This window comes from Agrilus planipennis, unplaced genomic scaffold (genome assembly GCF_000699045.2).
Source record: "Agrilus planipennis isolate EAB-ADULT unplaced genomic scaffold, Apla_2.0 scaffold31, whole genome shotgun sequence".
NCBI classification, from domain to species: domain Eukaryota; kingdom Metazoa; phylum Arthropoda; class Insecta; order Coleoptera; family Buprestidae; genus Agrilus; species Agrilus planipennis.
In genome coordinates this window covers 972,366-992,314 of record NW_020439053.1, presented here as the reverse complement: position 1 = coordinate 992,314, position 19,949 = coordinate 972,366, and the positions used below count along the sequence as shown (strand labels likewise).

The following is a 19,949-nucleotide window of genomic DNA, read 5'->3' as shown; positions in this document are numbered from 1 at the left end:
ATCATCAATAGGCGTTATACCTAAAACATTACACGCTAGCCTAGCCGAGTTGAAACTGCATAAGTTTACGTACATAAGTCTACAGAAATCGGTAATCCTTGATACATGCGGAATAGTGCGTAGATTTCTTAACAGTACTGACATATCCCCCTTTTCAGAAAACACAACAGGTTAAATAAGAAGCAGAGTTTTTAATACTCACTGATCATATTTTAGGGCAAGAAGAACCGTTAGCTCCCTAAATTTTAAGAACAGAAAATTGGTTTCTATATCCCAAAAGATGTGAGTGAGGTTCTTTGGCATTAGCCCGTCTTCACTTGCTTAAAGTTACCAGTGCAAACTGAGAAGACCATAATAATAATAATATAAAGAACAATAAGAATAATAATAATAATAATATAAAAAATAATAAGAATAAATAACTTGTTGATATCTGCAAATAAAGCGAATTAATATTAAATTAATGAAATGAAGTAATTTACTTACGTTTTGCAAAACTACCTGCACTATAGTAACGGTCTGTAAGTAAAATAAATCTTGATCAATGTTGCATTTGTGAAAAATGAGATAATATGTTACTTACACTTTGTAGATAACTACTATTGGCCCTTGTATTTTAAAATAATAATCATAACCAACCCTGCCCCCCAAAAAGGAAAATGGGGGGCAAGGAGGTGACAATGGCGACTCTAATACGAGGAGTGGCATATTCTGAAACAAAATGTTTTTATATTTAAAATTCTTCATAATAAAATATTTTTAAGCCTGCAGTAAAATATTTTTAAAGCATACAACAAAATAAAATAAAGTGAAATAAAATTTTAATTAATCACATAATTACTAAATTTAAAAGTTTTCATAATAAAATATTTTCAAAGCATGTAGTAAAATAAAATAAGGCTTACTTGTAATTGAATCGGTAAAAATTGATACAAAATTGCTGCATCCTGCAGCTCTTCACTACACATCAGGATGCCCGGCATTTTTTCTTTTTAATTATGTTATACAAATACTTACAGACTAACGTCAAATTCAGATCTGAGGTGTTGTTTAAAAATTGGGTTATTATATGCATATGAGCAGCATGTTTATCATCGATATACGAATTATTAATTTGAGACTTGTTGATAACTACCATTAATGTGATACCGAAAAATGCTGTATTGGATTAATGAATTACCTTTTACCTTCGATGTATGAATTCTTAATGTGAGACTTGTTGATAGCAACAGTTAATGCTTTTTACACTGCTCAAGATGTTTGTCATCGATTTCGAATTCTTAATGCAAGACTTGCTGATAACGGCAATTAATACTTTTAGTGTGTAATGGTAATACTATCTGTAGTAAGGACAAAATTTAAACTTACCTCTAATGGATACCTGCAGGGGTGGATCACAACACACTTTTCCGATGTATTTTCAATGGTTCCTTTCTTTCAACGAAATAGCTATTGTGAGCAAGGATTAGAGAGAGAGAGACATAAAAGAAAGAGACTCTAAACCTGTAACTGATATCAGCATTGGTAAATTTATAAAAGCATTAAGAGTACCTAATTTTTTACGTGATAGATAACCTAAGAAAATTAGAAAAAATGAGGCGGGTGTTAATAATTTGGATAACGATAGCGGATAGGGAACCCACTGGACTGCCTATAAGAAGAAAGGATCTAACGTAGAGGACTTTGATTCGTTTGGTAATTTAAGACCGCCATTGGAAGCGATAAATTATTTTAATTCAGATGGAATATGTACAAACGCCGTTTTCAGTATTCTAGCGACATCTCGTTTGATAAAATTCAATAAGCAATAGCTTTAAGCGGGAAATTCAAATAAATACAGGCTCCACCCCCATTTTAGGACAATTCCAGAGTGTTTTCAACAAGAGCTTCTGGTATTGTTGACAAAAGGGGCATGGTCTAACCTCTTCAGATGAAGAATGACGTAGAAAGACCTTCTAAAGGTCCAAATTGGTAAGATGTTGATGGATAGACCATGGCCCAGATTTTGGGAGCCGTGACCCGTATATGGGAACCCGCTTACTTAACTACTGATAGGGTCTGTAATATTTAATAGTACAATGGTTATCCTCCCCTTTTATTAACGACATATGACCTAACTGTAAATATTCCCTTAAGAATTCGGAATATTCAGCCTTTGATGTAGAATCACGATCTAATCGACGCTCTAATGCATAAAATCTTTTGATGGCTAATTGTTTTGAATCGCCTAAAGCTGATGGATCCGACTTAAGTGGTAAACTAACTATAAAACGACCTGTAGTGTCTCTTGATGTTGTTTTGGTAAAATGCGTTTTTACAATATACTTCGTCATTAGTCAATTGTTTTTTTGTAAGAAATGTCATTAACATGTTCAATACTCCAAAATTGTTCAATAGAATTATTGATGTTTGTTCTTGAGGAAATTTTTGTATTACTTTGAAGGGTAACTTTCTTTTATCCTCATGTCGCACGCTAAATTAATGGCGAGCGAACTAGTTATTGCTTATTAGGTAGTAAATAGACTTGATTTTAAATTAACTATTTATTCACATATATACAAATTGAATGTGTGTACTTAAACTTATAAAAAACGTATAAAGGAAATTAAATTGGCTAATCTTAACTAAAAAATAAATTTCTCTCTTTTCTCTCTAGTTCTTAATCTCTCTAAATGAACCGTTGCAACCCCTTTTATTAGGAATAGTTGACAGANTGTCTTAACATCGCCGGCCGCCTTGAAAGGTTTTCACGAGACCTTTCAACACATGTTTTCACTATTCACAGGCACGAACTGGTAGTTTGCAAATTTGGCTTGCCGCCCTTTTTCGAATGCCACTCGCGGTTTTAATGGTAACCACTCTGACGACGTCATCTGCTCCTGGGTGAAGTTCGACAATCCTACCTAACTTCCATTGCATGGTAGGTGTGTTGTTATCCCGAATAACCACTAGATCTCCTACTTGAATGTCCTGCTGTGTGGGTTTCTTCCATTTGGTTCTCACTTGTAACTGGTGGAGATAATCGCGACTCCAACGTTTCCAAAAATGTTGTGTAATTTGTTGGAGGTGCTGGAATTTGCTGAGCCTGCTTGTTGAAATATGTTGTAGCTCTTCTTCGGGTAGCGATGTCAATTTCCGCCCAATCAAAAAGTGCGAAGGGGTGAGAGGATCTAAATCGTTGGGATCGACGGATAAAGGGCATAAGGGGCGGGAATTTAGTATGGCTTCAATTTGAGCCAATAGCGTGGTGAACTCCTCAAAAACAAAATTAGTAGTATGTGCAACTTTTTTCAGACATGTTTTTACGGATTTTACGCCCGCCTCCCAAATGCCTCCAAAATGAGGTGATGACGGAGGAATAAAATGCCAATTGATTGATTCGTTTAATAGCGATGTTTGAATTTCCCTTTGATTGTCGTTACCTTTAAGAAATTGACCTAATTCGAGTAATTCGTTATTAGCGCCTTTAAATGTGGTGCCATTGTCAGAGTACATATTAGAGGGTCGTCCACGGCGCGCTATGAAACGACGAAAAGCTGCTAGAAAGGATTCTGTGCTGAGGCTGCTCACTAGTTCTAAATGTATCGCTTTTGTCGCGAAACAAACAATGACACATATATACGCCTTATCAAACCTAGAACCTCTACCTCTTTTGTTTTTTATTAAAATAGGACCTGCATAATCGACTCCGCAATTGTAAAAGGGAAATGTGGGTACAACACGATCCTTTGGTAAGTTGCCCATTATATGGTAAAAGGGCGTAGGTTTAAAACGCGCACAAAGTAAACAATCATGAACGATTCTTTTTGCTAAGGTTTTACCTGCAATGGGCCAAAAACGGTCTCTAATCGAAGATAAAAGTAAGTTGGGTCCACAATGCATAAGACGAGTGTGTTCATGTCTGAGAAGTAGCTTTGTAAAGGAATGAGAAGGAGGAAGAATCATAGGATGCTTTTTGTCATAATTGTATTGCGAATTTTGAATGCGTCCTCCAACGCGTAGAATTTGTTTGCTATCTAGAAATGGAGCTAATGAAAGTAAATTACTCTTCGAATCTAGTGATTTATCTAACTTGAGCTGGTTTATTTCTTTTTGATAAAATAAATTTTGAACGTTTTTGACTAATAAATGTAAGGCATCTTGCAATTCAACAGTATTGAGATTACCGATGACTTTATTATTTCTATGGCGGCAATTTTGAATGAAACGGTAACAGTATGCTGTGACTCGCTGAAGTTTAATTAATGAAGAAAAGCGAGAAAATAATTCGAAATGTGATGGGTTTTGAGTCATTACAGCCACTACCTTGCGTTGCTCTACGTTAACGGTTCCTAACTGAATTGGCGAAATTGGCCAGTTAGCCTGTTCACCTTTAAGCCATTCTGGACCTTGCCACCATAGTGTGCAATTAATTAGAGATTTTAAGTCTATACCCCTAGAGACTAAATCCGCTGGATTATCATGCGTTCGTACATGTTTCCAGTTTTCTATACGTGTTAATGTTTGTATTTTGCTAACGCGATTTGAAACAAAAGTTGTCCACTTTGTGGGGATTGCGTTGATCCAGCATAAGACAATTGTTGAATCACACCAAAGAAATGAATTGTCGATATTAATGTCAAGAGTTTGTTTTACCTTTTCATACAGTTCTGCTAAAAGTACTGCACCACATAATTCTAATCGCGGAATTGTAATAGGTTTAAGTGGTGCAACTCGTGACTTGGCGCTTAAGAGAGATATTTGCGCTTTTCCAGCTGAGTTTATACTTTTTAGATATATACAAGCCCCATACGCCTGTTCTGAGGCATCTGAGAACCCGTGCAATTCAATATGATTGTATGTCTTACAAATAACATGCCTAGGTACGTTAATTTCGTTTAACAAATTAAGTGATTCCCGATATTTCAACCACTTTGAATGTAAATCCATGGGTACCGACTCGTCCCATGCAAGTTTGCATTGCCAAAGCTTTTGCATGATAATCTTGGCTGTAACTACAATGGGCGCTAGCAATCCTAAAGGATCAAAAATCTGTGCGATAGATGATAAAATTGTTCGTTTCGTTACCGAACCTTTCATGTTACATTTAGTTGTTGCATAGCCAAAACTATCTTGTTGTGGATTCCAAATTATACCTAAAGTCTTTGTGCTTGAGCTATTTGATAAATCTAGTTTACCTTTTTCTAAATTATTGTCGGTTGTAATTTTATTTAACAAAGAAGCGTCATTGGATAACCACTTGCGCAGTGCAAAATGCCCTGAATTTAAAATTTCAACTATTTGACGTTGTAGTGTAATGGCTTCCTCTATTGAATTAAATCCAGTTAACAGATCATCCACATAGAAATCATTTTGAATTATTTTACTTGCTTTGGGGTATTTGGCTTGATATTCTACGGCTAACTGATGTAAACATCTAATTGCAATAAAAGAAGAAGCTGCCATTCCGTAAGTTATGGTATTCAAGCGAAACGTTTGAACAGGCTCATCGCGATTAGATCGCCACAAAATTAATTGCAAGTTTCTTTGGTTTTCTTCTATTAGGATCTGTCGATACATTTTTGCCACGTCGGCGGTTAATATAAATGCATGGGTTCGGAAACGAACTAAAATTGACCACAGATCGTTTTGAATTGTCGGTCCTACATATTGAATGTCGTTTAAAGATGACCCGGTGGTAGTTTTAGCAGACGCATCGAAAACTACTCTAAGCTTCGTAGTTAAGCTATCCTTTTTAATTACTGCATGATGGGGTATGAAGTATTTAATACTACTATGGTTATCCTCGCCTTCTATTAACGACATGTGACCTAACTGTAAATATTCCCTTAAGAATTCGGAGTATTCAGCCTTTAATGCGCAATCACGATCTAATCGACGCTCTAATGCATAAAATCTTTTGAGGGCTAATTGTTTTGAATTGCCTAAAGCTGATGGATCCGACTTAAGTGGTAGACTAACTATAAAACGACCTGTAGTGTCTCTTGATGTTGTTTTGGTAAAATGCGTTTCACAAAATACTTCGTCATTAGACAATTGTTTTTTTAAAGAAATGTCATTAACATTTTCAACACTCCAAAATTGTTCAATAGAATTGTGGAGTTTATCGTCCTCAACTGAACTAAAGCAATTGATGCTTTTATTAAAGCAAACGATACCATCTTGGGTTGGATTATTTAATGTTCCGCCTATGATCCAACCGAGTAAGGTTTTCTGCAAAATAGGTTGTTGATTCCCTAGCTTATGTTGGCCTACACATAAAAGCTGCCAAAAGATGCTTGCTCCAAGTAGTAAATCTATGGGACTTGTTATATTACAATTAGGATCTGCTAAATTAATGTTTGATGGGATTTTGTACTGGCCCAAAGTAAATGATTTGTTTGGTAAATTATCAGTAATGCGATCTAGTACAAGACATAATATTTTTGTGGAATAATTGTTAACGCGTGATTTAAAAAGAACTTCTGATTTGCATTTGACCTGTGATAAGTTATTACCTATGCCACAAATATTTAAATTAATTTTATCCTTACGTAATCCTAACTTATTACACAAATTTTCAGTAATAAAATTCGATTGGGAACCTGGATCAAGCAATGCTCTGCAAGTAAATGGTTTCCCGTGTATATCAAAAACTTCAACGCATGCGGTTGATAATAATACCTGTGACGAATTAGAATTAGCTGTATGATGAGAATAAGACATTTCGTTTGATTGTTGTCAATTAACTACATTATCGTTATTAACTAAATTAGGTTCAGTATTAGGTTCAAATTGTATTTGAACTGCTATATTTGATCGCTTATTGTTTTAGACCACATTGTTCGAATTAGAATGATTGTTACGACTTGATATACTGGGTTGCAGATGAAGCAAACTGTTATGTTTTTTATTGCAAAACTTACAATTACGAGATGTGCAATTAGTGACAAAATGATTAAGTTTTAAGCAATTAATACAAAGATGAAATCGTTTAGCAGTGTTGATTCTTTCATTAATAGATAATTTTAAAAACATGTCACATTGGTAAATCGGATGCGAGCCTTTGCATACTACACAATCATGCTTAGATGTCGATATTAATGATTCTTGAATCAATTTAGAATGCTTATTTGGCGTGTTTGATAGTAATTGTTGGTTTCGATTTACCTCTAATGATCCCAGAAAATGACACCGTTTCTCTAAAAAATTTAAAAATTCTTCAAATGTTGGAAATTCATCTGAAGGCTTAAATAATTCCCACTCATATCGCGTGCTATTGCTTAATTTAGAAGTAATTATGTAAATTAGCAGGGTATCTACGGTTGGCTGTTCAAAATTTTTTAAACTTTGTTGGATTTTTAAGATGTCATCTAACATTCTTTGTAATATTACATGTGTATCCTTTTGTATAGGTTCTAAGCTAAATAAGGCCCTAATATTATTCTGGATTATCAATTTTTTATTCTCAAAACGCTTACGTAAAATATTCCATGCTATTGTATAATTCTCTGACGATACCTTTAAAGAACGAATAGCTTGTGCAGCCTCGCCCTTCAAACATGAAATTAGATAGTAAAACTTCTGTATGTCTGATAAACTGTGGTTAGAATGAACTAGAGAACAAAAGGCGTCATGAAATTCTACCCAATTTTCGTAATCACCACTAAATGATGGTAGTGATACACTCGGAAGTTGAATTAAAGAATTATTTATGCTAGGATTTTTAATGTTGAAATCGCTGGAATTATTTTGAACAGTCACATTACCCTCATCTGAATTGAATTTTGCTAAAAACGCTTTTATGTTGTACAAAACTTCAAAATACGAATCTTCAAAGTTTGCTAACTCGTCTACATCATTATAATCATCCACTAAACTTACTAATTTATTATAAATTGTTTCGAATTCCTTTAAACTAGGTTCAAACATCGCTACACGACCTTTCAATTGGTCAACATCTTTAGGGGTTATTTCTGACTTGCCTTCAGTTTCAATTAATTTATTTTGAAGTCTGGTGACTCTCGATTTTAGGGTTGTTTTTTGACTTATGAGGAACTTTACTTCGGCCATGACTCAAATTGATGCAACTATATAGATGTTAATNGGTATCTACAACCTTGTCCTCTTAGTTCAGTCATATATCGTTGGCGCTGTCGTCGTTTTTTCGTATTTGCTCTAGCGAAACAGTAGATATGAAGTCACCTCATCATATGTTTAGTCTACATTAGGGATATAATAGACTCGCTGCCACCTCAAATTATTGGCAACGTAGCATTTGGTATTTATGGGTAACGTACTATTCGTAGTAATCTTGAATTGTAGTCAATGAGGTGTTAACGTCTCTTGTACTGTTTGCGTGAATTAGAATAAATTGTAGAATCAAATTAATAATAAATATGGTCAAGGTAAGTGTTATATATATCATCAAATAAGGTCGTCAGTCCTAAAACTGGTTGGACACGTACCTCCACTCTTTCCTATCATGAGATAAACTTCGCATTTCTCTAAAACTAGAACAGCCCACATCCTTAACTATTTGCGAACAGTAATCTAATCTAGGTCTACCTCTACCCCTCCTAACTCCNATCGGAATTACTTCTTCACTAATTAATAAACCATTATCTATACCAAGAGAAATACCGCTTAATTCTTACCTGGAAATTAAAAACGGCTTCACTAAAACACAATATTCGTTGTAACCTAAATTTACGTGGACACACCTGAAACGCTTTTTCATAGATTCAAAAGGCATATTAAAGCATCGGGAGATAGACCTAGTTGATGACGTTGTCAATGAATACAACGGTACCATACAAAGGACAATAAATATGACACCATCGAAAGCGACAAAAACACAAAATAAAAAGTACTTGCTTGATAACGCTTACAATCACATTAAAATGGTGGATAGGAAACCTAAATTTCAAGTGGGTAATATTGTACGAATAAGTAAAGCTAAACATATATTTTCGAAGTCTTACACACCCAACTGGACAACTGAATTATTTAGAGTAGCAAAAATTAAGTACATTTAACAAAAATAATAATCTTTTGGATAAATGGTTAGGATTTCCGGAAAAACATAACAGTTGGATTAATATGTCNATCCACGCAGTATGTAAATATTTATAGTATTATGATGTGAGCACCCAGTCAAACTGTAACGTTATTGCGCCCCTGCATCTGTGTAGCACTTTCGGTTATACCGGAAGTTGACATTAAGTTCGTTATATTAAATGGAACACCCTGTATATTATGACGGTTTTGAATTCTATTTAAGATTTTAGGTAGACCTTTATAAGGCTTTCGAACATGTAAAATTTATCGTTAAAAAAAAATGCACAGAGCAGTAGTAGGCTGCGAAAAAGCGTGCCTATTTTACGGTAAGAAAGCTGGAGCAACAATATACACAGGATTCCATAATTTAAAATTTTAAATCGAAGTAGTTTTCGAAATATCCTGATGGGTGCTCAGCGTGAGACAGCCTGTATATATGCTAGGGATAATGTATATGGATGATTATCCTTTGTAATTCCCATAAACTAAACAGAAAATGTTAACTTTAAAAAATTATCTGTTTGGGGTAGGTCAGTTTTGGTTAGTACGTAGATTTGAAAAAAATCCTTTTTTTTGTCAACAGGAACTATTTTATTTAAAAACCGATAACTTTTTGCGGTTTTTGTGAAGTGCTTAATTAGTTTAAACGAGTACATATATTTGTGTTTCAAAATTTTGAGAAAAAAAATTAATAGTAATCTAAAATTTTATTTTTAAAAACAAGTCTTATTTAAAACTAATCTAAACTAAAATGTTCACCTTGAATTATGTAATAATGACACAAAAATTATTCGATTTAGGGGTGTATCAACTTTATAAAAGTAGTATTTAAAAAAAAAGGATATTCAAAAATCAAAGAAAATCAAGCCATTCCATTTAAAATATTGATATAATGATGAGCTTTCGGTAGAATTGGAAATACCACATTTTTGAGCTTTCAAATCGGTACTATTCGTTCTCTAAATCTTCTCAAAATATAGTTAATAGAAAGTTGCGATATTTTCTTAAATACTACTAGATTATGTGATGGGTTTTATACTGAACAACAAACGGTCCACTAGTTACTAAACATGCTTGTTGGAGGTGAAATTATTTTAATTTATTTATATAATATTGTCGGATGTTCTATAATTTAATCTCTAATTGAACTAATAAATCAGTCACAACTTCGTAATGCCTACTATGCTTTATAAGTAACTACTATAAATATCCGGTATTTTAAATTTATTGAAATGATATACATAGTGCGGTAAATTTTAATTACTATTCTTCGTCACGGATTAGGTAATTCATAATTCTGAGTAGGAAAGTGTCCACGAAGTAACTGTTCGTGGTTTGTTATTTTGTGAAACAATAATTAGCAAAATCATCAAATAATTTCACAAAGCGCATATTAGATTTATTACACTAATCGAATACGTAATGTCGATATACCACACAAAAAAAGACAGTAGATTAAGTGCTACCCTCACCATCGATTTCAGTACTAATATCTGTGTTAAGTTAAAGTTATTAATTAATTATAATTATTGTGACATTATTTTCATTTTATCCCCATAGGTATCGCAATGTTTGCTGGACTTTTATTCGGCTTGATTACAATGTTGGTTCAATATGTTGGACTTTTTATGAGTGGGTTGCACACGGGATTGTTATTGGGATTAGCATCTCTGATTGCTGCTGATCACATACTCGAAACATCTCCCAGGGGACAAGTTTGGTTGTGCGTAGGAGTTTTACTGGCAACCGCGTTACTGTTTGCCGTCCTCAATTTGTATTTTAGAAAAGGTANGTGGTATTATATTATATTAATCATATATACTAAGGGCGAAGCCACGACGTGTAATCGCTATCGCAAATATAATCGAGTGAGATGTCTTCTGAAAGATATCAAACTTCTAAGAATGACGTATGCTCTTCGATTTTTCACCAGAATTATAGCTCTTGAGTTATGAACGGCAATATACAGTGGACGAAGTCGCACAATAACCGCTAGTGTTAATACCTTCACAGGGTGTTTTTGAAATAAGTAGTAATCTTTGGAGGGAGTTAACTAGATGCAATAGGGAATCGCATGGCGAGTAAAGCAGTGTGTGTAAGGGACAAAACAAATTGTAAGAAAACCAGACGAAGTTGCAATTCGAAACCGGCGCTGGACGTGAATTGCTAACGTATACAGAAATCGCGATAATAACTAAGCAAGTACAGGCCTGACGCTGGAAGCTGGCGGAAATTTTAAAATGGCCTGGATGCGCGGTGGCAAAAGTAGGCAGTTTTAGGTATAAAGATTGCATCCCTCATTCGTCAGTATTCCTATCAGGGGCGGTGATTAAATATTTAAAAATAGGGATCAGTGAGCAAGTAATAAACAGACAAACAGAAGAACTAATTGTTGATGTTGGTGACAGTGATAGAGATTCCCATGATGAGAGTGAATGTGAAAAGTAACTATAAAACAAAAGCAATAGGTTAATTTTTTCTTTTGATAAGTCGTTTTTACATTATTTTCTAGTACGCTACTGTCCTATCTGTATTAATACTATAATTTACGCCTACTGAAAGCTTATTTGTGTATCGGTTCCAAGTGACTTACCCAAATAGGTCATAAATGGGCAAGTAGCTGCCCGACCTCTTGCCAGCTTCCTTCGTCAGACCTGTACAAGCTTACTTCTACGCTGCTACACATAATAATCTTTAGACGCCCATTGCGATAACAATTAATTAAATAACTACTTTGTTCATCGTAGTATATAGTATCTACTATTTAAAGTACACCCCGACATGGTATTAAGAACACAAAATACAAAAGAAAAAATCATACAACACAAATGCCGCAGCTGATCGAATGCGCCGTTGCAATATCATATTTCCTACCAGGGCCGGACTATACTTTGAATTACGTTTTTCTCGAAAACAGTGGACTTTCGGACCACTACACATCTACTTAATTTTCTTGTTTCATGGTGTCCTATTACCTCCTGCAATGTTTGCTCCTTATTTCAAAAACAGTTACAGTTAAAAAATGATAACTAAATCTAAAAACTTTATTTATTATTCTTTTATTTATTACTGTTTGTTGTGACTTTTTGTTGTTCCGAAGCAAAAATTTTTAGAAAATTTACTATCCTGGATTACTTCTGATACTTGAACTAGGTTCAATTTAGACTGCGTTATTTGTTAATCAGTGACATTAGCACCCTTGATTAATTTCAATAGTTTATCCCGTTTACCGTTTAATTTAGTAACGATAAGACAGAATTCTATCGTATCTTATCCTATCCTTTCGTACTAATATATAAATGCGAAAGTTTGGATGCATGTTTGAATTTTAGTTACTCAATCACGCCTTTTAACGTTAACGGCTAGACTAATATGGATGAAACTAGAGTAAATACGCAATTTATGTAATGGACTAACAGATAGGCTACTTTTCATCCCTGAAAATTGCAAAGTACATTAGGGAGCTTTCCGAGCGGTTGATAAATGCACTTGCAACCGAGTGGTCCTGAGCTTAATTCCCATTTCTCTTTTGTTTTGTTTGTTTTTTGTCTCGTGATTCGACCATAAATGGGATTCTACGCAAGCGGATAAAAGCTAGTTTTAAATAATTACTCGTTTCACTTGTCAACAGGTTTGACAATATTAGGCACTAGCGTCTATGGGGGAGCAATTTTATCCGTTTCTGCGGACTATTTCGTAGAAAAGTTGGCAATGGTTACGTGGGTGTGGCATCGAACGTCTTTGCGTCCAGCTGTACCACCTCCTTGCTGGTTTTCCTGGATAGTTCTTGGCGCTTGGCCATTTCTAGTCATAATGGGGCTCATTATTCAATGTGTCCTGACCGGACGGGGTACACATCACGAGGATCGTAAGTAAAACGCGTGACGTTGCATCCCAAATAACTCTCCACGCTTCTACATTGGTTTTTATTATTAATATTAATAATAATAATAACATTCCTTTTGTTATTAGTAATTATAACTGTTTAATCCCTTTCATATTGGAATAATGTAGATTACAAAAAAATAAATGCTGAAGCTTTACAATCGGAAAATTAAAGCGGTTACTTATTTTTAGTGTTTGCAGGTAGAAAGAAGCCTAGGACTGCCAACGTTCACAGGACTAGTGCGAGGGCGGACAAGGGTGAACTTCGCCAAAAGAAGTACAGGTATCTTTATCAAGTTCGTACAGCTCACGGGGATGTTATCAGTCAGGTAAATAGATTTTTATTTTCTATTATATTGTCCATTAGTTGATTCTTGTTTTGGTTACCACATTAAGGTGAAATTTTATTTCATAATTTTTGGCCACGATGGTGGTTAAAATTCTAAGATGCTTTGCATGCTATCAGCATGTTTGTTCATTAGCATAAAAGTAATTAAAAAACTCAGATGTTTACCCATGTAGGAATTACAGTAATACCAAGCTTGTTCAAAATTGTTCAATATTGGACCAAGCTTTGCAAATGTCTGGTTTGTGACTTCGGCCCAAACCTGGTTAGTAAGCTTATCCATGATTGGGCAGCTACTGTCAATACCAATGAACAAAATTAATCCAGTTTAACAGCCAGTGTTATGCCAAGACTTATAGGCATAGTTAATCTTATCTGGGTTTAAAGGGATAATATTTGAATTTTGCAAAATTACGGATTTTAATGACACCAACATCTATTGATGAAGTTGGATATTGAAAGATTATATTTTTCCTCTTAAAAAGTGCAATTTTTAAGTATCAAAAATTATTTTAGTAAAATTTTCTAGAAATTTTGTATTTTTAATGTAAGTAATAAACAATAATTACATATTATAAAATTTATTTGTGGGAAATTCGTAATTTATTGAATATCACTCAATATATTATCTCGGTATTTTTAACTTAATTCAAGCTCAACATTGGTCTAGTATTGATGTACCTTTACTTGGTTGCCCAGTACTTACTGGATTAAACTTGGCTAAACGTTAATGAACCGAACGTTGACATTTGAAGGTTTGTCGGACATTGATCCAGTATTGAAAAGTCAATTCTTCATTTCTCACTACTAGTCCAGGTTTGGGACTGTCATCAACTCCGGTATTTTCTACATGGGTTTCTTTCATACTTTCCGAAATTCTGGTAACAACGTTGTGCAAAGGGTAGACTGGCAAATATTTTGAGAGATGGCAGTATTTATCATTCCAAATTAAAAGTTCAGATTTAAGTACGGAAACGTTTTCTTTCAGAGATGTAGTGTTTAATAGCTAGTATACTTCTTTCTAGATATTTTAATAGAAAATAGTTAGTTATCTCAAATTACGTTACGTAAGAATATTACGAATTTCTTGTGAACCATGCCGTTATAGTGAAATGCGCCAAAAGTACCGTATCTTATTGATATTGATTTTCCAAGCGTCTGTGCGCAGTGAGACACGCAGTTTACTTAAGTTGTTCGTAGTCGCTGTTTTGTACAATAATCACTAGAAAAAGGAACTCTGTTTTTTGTACATTTTTTATTGTACTTTTAGAATAGAATGTTGGTTTTTCAACAGTTCTAATCAAATTCTTTTTTTTAAGAAAACTACCTACCCTTTCGTAGCCTTGTATCTTCGCCCCAATTGCAGGTATAATTAAGTGGAATTATATTAATATATGCAGAAGCAATTTTTTCGAAACAAAAATTAAAAAGTTGAATGGCAAAGCAGACATTTTTCTTAAGACGAATATAACTGTGACATATTTAAAAAGAAAAATCATTCTTGGTGTACGAAATGTAAAAAACGTGCTAATTTTTGGATTAGTCTTTTTGTTTCAAATGGTTTGCTAAGGTACTTAGTGCAGGTCTACATGCCGACTTCATCTTACAATGATGAACACGTAGAAGAGGAGTATGCAGGTATAGAAGACGTGTTAAGTTTAGTGAAAGGGCAGGAAAACCTAATAGTTGTAGGCAAAAGTAGGTGAAAATAAAGACGGTGTAATAGCGGGTTGTTTTGGATTAGGTAATAAAAATGATAGCGGAGGTAGACTGAATTTTTAGGAGGCGCTATAGTTGAAAGATCTAGTCAGAGACATATTAGAGGCAGAAACAGGAGTTAAGAGGACAAGAGATAGATCTAAATTAGATTACTGTTCGCAAATAGTTAAGGATGTGGGATATTCTAGTTTTAGGGAAATGCGAAGATTAGCTCAGGATAGGAAAGAGTGGAAGTGCGTGTCCAACCAATCTTAGGACTGACGATCTGATGATGTTGAGGTACTTTCAGTTGAGACCATTGCCATATAAAGAAAATAAATTTTTATCTATCAAGCGGTTTAAGATTAAGGTTTGAAAATTTATCAAATATCAAAAGCTGTACTATTCGGAGTATAGGAAGGTGTGGAAAAGCCAAACATATTTCTTTTTTGAAATTTCAACTTGCAACTCTAAACGCTTATTGAATCGCAAGATAGCGTAACCTCACTTAATCTCAACGTAAGCTAAGGCAATTTTAAGAAAGTACAAGAGTACTACAATACTCATTTCGTTGGTGTTGTCTTTACTTACTGGTGTAACCTTATGATTATGAATTATAACCAATCGAATGAAAGCTTTAAATTCAGTTAAGTTAGGATCATAATTTTAAGGCAGGTAAAGATAACACGAACGTAGTGAGTATTGTCGTAGTCGTGTACTTTTTTCTTTACCCGGATAAATCGATCAACCTAATCTAACTTAACCAAACCTAATCTAACCTACTCTAGCTTAATTCTAACCTAATAGGCTATTATAATTCGGTCAGAAAGCGGCGGTCTAAACGAACCGTTTGGTCCAGACGTTTCGTCGGCAATTGCGGCTGACATCTTTAGTGGTACTTTCAGCATCAATGCCAATGAAACATATGAATCTAACAGTTTAATTAGACCACGGTCCTTCAGTCCGAATCATAATTCTTCGATACCATCGATTCCAGCCGTGGAAGCCTATGTTCTTATACTGATGGGTAACTCAATACTCAACTCGAAATTTCAAGAAAAGATTATGTTTAACCTTCTACGTCTTCGTAGCGTGAAATACCCCATTATGTAATTGAAAACGGAAACAATTCTTTTGATAAGGATTTAAAATCACATAATATGTTTCTTATAGAACTTTGTACAAGCTATACAAAAGAAAGATTCAGTTGGTGCGCCTGGTGAATGTAGTACACTTCAATCCGACGCTACTCATCTTACCATTTTGCCGGATGCGCAGTTGGCAGCACTAACTGAAAGTGAGGACGACAGTCAAACCGAAATACAACCGCAACGATGAGTCAACATGACATTTTATGATCTCTCTGTATATTAGTAGCTACCAACGTAGTGATTGACAAGATATGTTTGTTAATAAATGTGACAATAACATTGTTGCAACACCCCCATGACATTTTTACCAACTACATACAGGATGTTCCACCTAAGGTGGTTTTGTCCATAACTCTGCTATAATACATTTAATAAAACACATGTATTTATTATATAAGTGGTTCAAAATCATACGGTACATTTATAGAAAATATCTTTCATACAGGGTGTTCATTTATGTATGTATATATTTTTACATTTTTGGGTTCTTTGTTTAATTTTAGGTCGACTTTGTTAACAGTTTCCAATACCTATCTACTAATTTTTGAGATATTCAGTTATTTAAAATTCAAATTTCAATGCGATATTAAAGGTTCTTTCTACTGATATAAGGTTTTGAATATAAAATAATTAATTTTTTCTGGAAAATTGTCAAAGACAAATGTAAATCCTTATATACAGTAGAAAAGGCTTTTAATTTCGCATCGAACGGTATCTTTTAATATGGGTCATTCCATTTGAAAAAAAAGTTATTTGTCTTGTAAGATTGTCAAAAGTAAGTTTTGATTTTTCCGGCCTTTAATAACGTACACATTTTGCCCATATCAAAAAGGATAATATTTTAATTTATGATAAAACGAACTGTCTAAACCACAGGTTTTTAGCTTTTATGGTTTAAACATTATTTGGTCTCATTCGAAGAGCTGAAATCGTGTTTTTTTTAAACAGTTGAATATCTCAAAAACTGGTAGAGATAGGTATAGGAAAATGTTAGCAAAGTCGACCTAAAATTAAACAAAAAAAACGAAAATGAAAAAATATATATACGGTACTCCAATTAAAATAACGATGTTAGGAAGCACTCAGAAGAAATGGAACACCCTGTATGATTAAAAACATTTTCCGTATATGCACCACTTTTATAAAAACATTTTTCTTATTAAATGTATAAAAACAGAGTTATGCATGAAACCACCTTACGTGGGACACCCTGTATATGTATATTTACCAATGTAAGTGTTGCCCCTACATGTCTTTCAATATACATCTCTAGTAGATATCCCTACCATGATATTGACAGAAATTTATCAATGTGAAATTAGAAATTTTAAGAGCAAGAATTTTACAAAATCTACGCACCGTGAAATTTCCAAACGTTTATCTGTAATTCGAATTAAAGCTTTAATAATAATGGTAATCTGCCAAATTATTGACAACACTTGATTAATGGCCAATGAAAAGTTTTTTCACTTGCTCAATGAATAAATTGATTCAATTAATACAATACATTTACAGTTTCAATTATTGACCTAACATACGTAATGTAAAAATAAAGTACCTAGTATTAGTGTTTTGTGCATTTGTGACACTAATCGTTAGAAAGAGTCTTATCATAATCGTTTTAAAAAGTACTATTTTATTTTTTTAATTTTTTAGAAATTTTATAATAATTTTCGATTAATTTTGAACCTTAAGGTGTCTGTAAATCTAAACCAGTGGTATAGCTGATAGGCCCATAGAGCCCTCGCAGCGGGGCGTCCTACTTACCTAAAGAATCTTTAAAATTTAATTTTCCATTAACTTAGCGTAGATAAGTGAAATCCATTTAGCATAGGTTTCCTGCAGTTATTACAGCTTTTTAAAAGCAAACAAGCCAAATCCAAGTAATGCGTATCGTTTGCCTTTGTTATATTAAGTGTGCATGTACCTGCAAAAACTAACTGTTTTTTAATGAAAATCTATTAAAATCAAAAATGGATTTTTTTTCAATTTTCTCAGTTTTTAAAATTCATAAGCGATCTCTAAAAAGTATTTAATCGTACTGGATTTTTGAGGGAGTTCTTAAACCATGATATATTTATACTTTTTCATGTAAGATCGATAAAGAAACAATCTTTTTTTGCATCACCCTACTGCACCTCAAGAATAACACAACGTGTAATTATACAACATGCTACTGAAGTGAAACTTCTTCAAACACACAAACATACCGGGATAGGGGTTAAGGAATTGGTTTAATGGTATTATTTGTACACTATGAATTTAAATTTTACACTATACATGCCGGAGTTGCCTGTAACGAACGTTGCATTNTTATTCATTCAGTCTCTCTGTGAGAGACTCGAATCTCTGAATTAACAATTTTATCGTTCGAGTCTCTCATACAGAGACTGTGAGAGATCCATAAAAACACCTAAGCAATAACTGAGAGACTGTGAGAGACGCTCTCAGAGACACTGAAAGACTGAGAGACTGGAAATAGACTGAAAATTTTTGTCTAGGGTAATTAGGAACAATCAAAGTATGGAAACAATCTTTCTTCCTTAACTTTAATAAAATCATTTCTACGTTATTAAATTGTATTACTCGTGTTGATACTCTCATAAACCGAAATATTATCTACTCGCTATCAGTTATAACGAACACGAAGGGATTAATAACTTTTTCCCTGTAATCAGGTGTTTGTTATTAACGATTTCCTGTTCTAAAAACAATATTTATTTCAGAAATACAAAGTAATGTCATGTACATTGCTTATAAGTAACGTGTTTGGTGTCTATATATGAAAGCACCGATTGTTCATGTAGCGTGTGAACCTATTTATTTATAACATTAAGCAACTTTAGAAATGCTACATCTTTTATGATTTAGTTTAGAGTTAGATTATTGTTTGCTACTCCCTTTGTTCGCTTCAATCTCTTAGTAAAAATATTGTTTCAAGTTTTAATTTTTTTTATAAAAATTGATTTCGAAATAATAAAAACTTAACTACATCAATATAAAAAATCTAAAATACATGCACATTTCGTTCAGTTTAATTCCTCTTCTTTTAGATTAATAAGTTAAATTTTATCGACTGTGCAGTAAATCTGTAGGTACATCGGTATATTTACCATAAGACATAAAGGGATGGTCTGTTGTGAAACCCTTCCACTCTGAGCCTGAAAGAGTAATTTTACTTTCTCTTACTATTTTCACGGTCACATGTTTGTTTAGGCCCGTTTTGTAATTTATACGATATAAGTAAATGATTAAAACTATTTCGGTATCTAAAAAGTCAGATAACTTAGGATGGAAGGACCACCAAAGTTATAAAACAACAAAAAGAAGTCACTTCTGTGTTTGCGAACGGTAATTTAGAAATTCGAAAAAAAATGTTACGTGTAAGGTATACGTCTGGAGCGCGACGTATACGGGTGCGAAACGTAGACTGTGGACGCGGCGGAAAAGAAAAGGTTAGAAGCCTTCGAAATGTGGTGTTATAGGCGGATGATGACGATACCGCGGATAGAGAAAGTTAGAAATGAAGAGGTATTAGAATGAATAGGAGAACGTAGGACTCTATGAAAGTCAGTAAGAAATAGGCGAGATAGGTTGGTAGGACACTTTTTTAGGCATGAAGGGCTAGTCAGAGACATATTAGAGACAGAAACAAGAGTTAAGAGGTGTAGAGGTAAACCTAGATTAGATTACTGTTCATAAATAGATAAGGTTGTGGGATGTTCTGGTTTTTGGGGAAATGCGAAGATTAGCTTTGGATAGGAAAAAGTGTTAGACCCTAACTTTCATATTAAGCGTTTTTTTTTTGTTTTTTTATCAATATCTTTTTA

At 33.8% G+C, this 19,949-nt stretch overlaps 2 protein-coding genes and 1 long non-coding RNA gene across 4 annotated transcripts in view; 1 reads left to right on the top strand and 2 right to left on the bottom strand.

The window, feature by feature from the left end:
• Positions 1–17,191, top strand: part of LOC108732859 (transmembrane protein 198) — a 154,052-nt gene extending 136,861 nt beyond the window's left edge. Inside the window, exons 5-8 of one of the 2 annotated variants that reach the window (XM_025976982.1) lie at positions 10,600–10,827; positions 12,671–12,907; positions 13,117–13,253; positions 16,142–17,191. In XM_025976982.1, the coding sequence (XP_025832767.1) occupies positions 10,600–10,827; positions 12,671–12,907; positions 13,117–13,253; positions 16,142–16,306 (767 nt within the window). In that variant the 3' untranslated portion in view covers positions 16,307–17,191. The remainder of the gene's footprint in view (positions 1–10,599; positions 10,828–12,670; positions 12,908–13,116; positions 13,254–16,141) is intronic. The other variant, XM_025976983.1, reaches the window with a different exon arrangement.
• LOC112905149 lies at positions 423–776 on the bottom strand. The gene is made up of 3 exons (XR_003231584.1): positions 584–776; positions 487–519; positions 423–433 (listed from the first exon to the last, which is right to left on the bottom strand). It is a non-coding gene; the product is annotated as an uncharacterized LOC112905149 (long non-coding RNA).
• On the bottom strand, positions 2,719–6,474 carry LOC112905148. Its single transcript, XM_025976981.1, has one exon. It carries the CDS (start codon positions 5,803–5,805, stop codon positions 2,776–2,778), a length of 3,030 nt encoding a protein of 1,009 aa, XP_025832766.1. The 5' UTR covers positions 5,806–6,474; the 3' UTR covers positions 2,719–2,775.
• Positions 17,192–19,949: the final 2,758 nt, after the last annotated feature.